General features: G+C 39.2%; 1 protein-coding gene across 2 annotated transcripts in view; it reads right to left on the bottom strand.

Annotated features, from left to right (window-relative positions):
* Window positions 1-2500, bottom strand: part of LOC127006714 (serine proteinase stubble-like) — an 80688-nt gene that overhangs the window by 20669 nt on the left and 57519 nt on the right. For both annotated transcript variants that reach the window (XM_050876942.1, XM_050876941.1), the window contains exon 3: window positions 1-111. This exon is cut by the window's left edge and continues 523 nt beyond it. In XM_050876942.1, the coding sequence (XP_050732899.1) occupies window positions 1-111 (111 nt within the window). The remainder of the gene's footprint in view (window positions 112-2500) is intronic.

Raw genomic sequence — 2500 nt, 5'->3', positions numbered from 1 at the left:
TGCACATCCCGGCGTGCTGTCCGTCCGACTTGATGCACTCCCAGACGAACATGCAAACGCCGGAGCGCCCGTCCACCCGACACGCCTTGTGGGCAAACTTGTTGTACGAGTCTGCGGGGAGGAAAAAGGTGATTAAGAACAGGAGAATCGAGTACAGAGGATGCTAATGGGAGAAGAGAACATTTTATCATCTTATTTTATTGTTGTACGAGTCTGCGGGGAGAAAAAGAGGTGATTAATTATTAAGGAGAGGATAAGGGGATGATAGGATGCTAATGAATGGGAGGAAGAAATATTTTATCAATAGGAAAAATATGAAGAAAAAACTTGTACGAAAATGGGAGGAAGGAAGAAAAGATAGTTGAGGACAGAAGAACGTGGAAAGAGGTTGTTAATGAGAGAAAAAACATTATGAGTGCAGAAAATTAATATGAAAAAAACTTCTATGGGGAAAGGTGTTACTGGAGAAAAGCAACGTTCTACTGATTGAAAAAAAACGAAAAAAAGAAACATTCCCTAACATAAAAGAGGAAAGATGGCAAAAAATATGAACTTTGATGAAAAAAAAAACCTGAAACGCGAAAAAGAAAAGAATAAATCAAAAAGGTGATCATGAACAGGAGAACGGGGTAACATAAGATGATATTAATGGAAGATAAAAAAAAAAAATAACAGAAAAAACGAAATAAAAACTATTGCGGATCTGGATGGATTGAAAACGTAATCTTGGAAAGGAGAACAGGTAATAAGGATGCTATTGGGGGTAACATAAATTAAAGGAAAGTTAAAAGAAAAAAAACTGGGAGGAGGTAAAAAGGTAATTAAGAACAAGAGAACGGGGGAATGAGGGTGTTAATGGGACACAAAAAAAAAAAAAGTCTTAGCGGCCGTTTTCCCCTTGAGTTGCTTCCATTACTGGCAAAAAAGGAAGAGGTGGAAAAAATGATTGCTCTGACGGAAAAAAATGAGACAGGAAAATTAAAAAAAAAAAAAAATGAGGTTGAAACAGTTGAAAAAGAGCCTTCCCTTACGCCAAAAGTAAAAGAAAGGAAACGCTAACATTTGATTAACCTGAAAAATGATTGCTCTGACAGAAAAAAAATGAGACAGGAAAATTAAAAAAAGTGGGTGAAACAGTTAGAAAAGAGCCTTCCCTTACGCCGGAAGTAAAAGAAAGACAACGGTAACATTTGATTAACATAAACATACGAAAATACTTATACGGATCTGAGGGAAAGAAGAGTAATTAAGGAGAGGAAAACGGGGAAGAGGATGTTAATGGGAGAGATAAAAAAAAAACGTTCTACTGACTAAAAGAAAAACGAAAAAAAAAAAAATAACATTCCCTTACATAGAAAAGGAAAGGTGGAAAAAAATATGAACTTTGATGGAAAAAAAAACTGAAACACGAATAAGAAAAAGAAATCAAGCTTAAAAACAAGTCAAACAATAGAAGCCTTCCAATACCCCAAAACAAACCCGTCGTACTTTCAACAGTAAAAGAAAAAAAAATCACCAGAAGAAAAAAAAAGTGAAAAAAGAAAGTAGCGAGAGAATGCGGGCCGAAACACGAAACTCGCCCCAGAAGTAAACTCATTAAAGGAAGAATCGAATGGAAACTGTGAAAATCCCGGTATGCAAACACGAATCGCCATGCGCAGGGAGTTTACACTTTGCCCGGGCCGAACACGTGACCCGGAGGAGGAGGAGGAGGAGGAGGAAGAGGACACACACACACACAAACGTTAGTAAGACACCGAGCTGCCGCCAGAGGTCATAACGGGTCACCTCAGTTTGGTTAGGTTCTTTGTGTGACCTCGATCGACTCTGTATTTAAGGTCGTGTGTGTTGACTAGGGTGTGAGGGAAGAGGAGGAGGAGGAAAATAGGGAAGAAGAAGAACAAGAAGAAAAACAAGATGAACAAGAACAAGAACAAGAAAAAAAGAATACTAATGAAAAGAAAAGCAAAAAGAATATCATAAGAAGGAGAGGACAAAGAAGAAAAGGAAAGAATGGGAAGAAGAGTAAAAGAAGGAGGAGGAAGAGGAGAACAGGAGGAGGAGAAAACAAGGAAAAGGAGAAGGAGGATGAGGAGGAAAAGGAAGATAAAAAAAGTGAGAGGAAGCGAAGAAAAGAATAGAGAATTGAGAGGAAGGAGTATTGAACGAGGAGGAGGAAGAGGAGGAGGAAGAAGAAAGGAGAAGGAAGAAAAAAACGATTGAGAGCAGAAAGGAAAAAAAAAAAAGAGCTGGAGGCGGAGGAGCAGGAGGAGGAGGAGGAGGAGGAGGAGGAGGAGGAGGAGGAGGAGGAGGTGGAGGAGGAGTGGATTGGTTTCACGTGTGGTCAGGAGGAGGAAGACTGATTGGATTTTTTTTTCTCTTCGTTTATTTTTCTTTCCCTTAATTAAACACGGATTTGGGGAAAGGTGGGTCTCTCTCTCTCTCTCTCTCTCTCTCTCTCTCTCTCCCAACCTTTCCACAAATCCGTGTTTAATTTAGG

This window comes from Eriocheir sinensis, chromosome 33 (genome assembly GCF_024679095.1).
Source record: "Eriocheir sinensis breed Jianghai 21 chromosome 33, ASM2467909v1, whole genome shotgun sequence".
Lineage (NCBI taxonomy): Eukaryota > Metazoa > Arthropoda > Malacostraca > Decapoda > Varunidae > Eriocheir > Eriocheir sinensis.
This window is presented reverse-complemented; position numbering and strand designations above follow the sequence as displayed.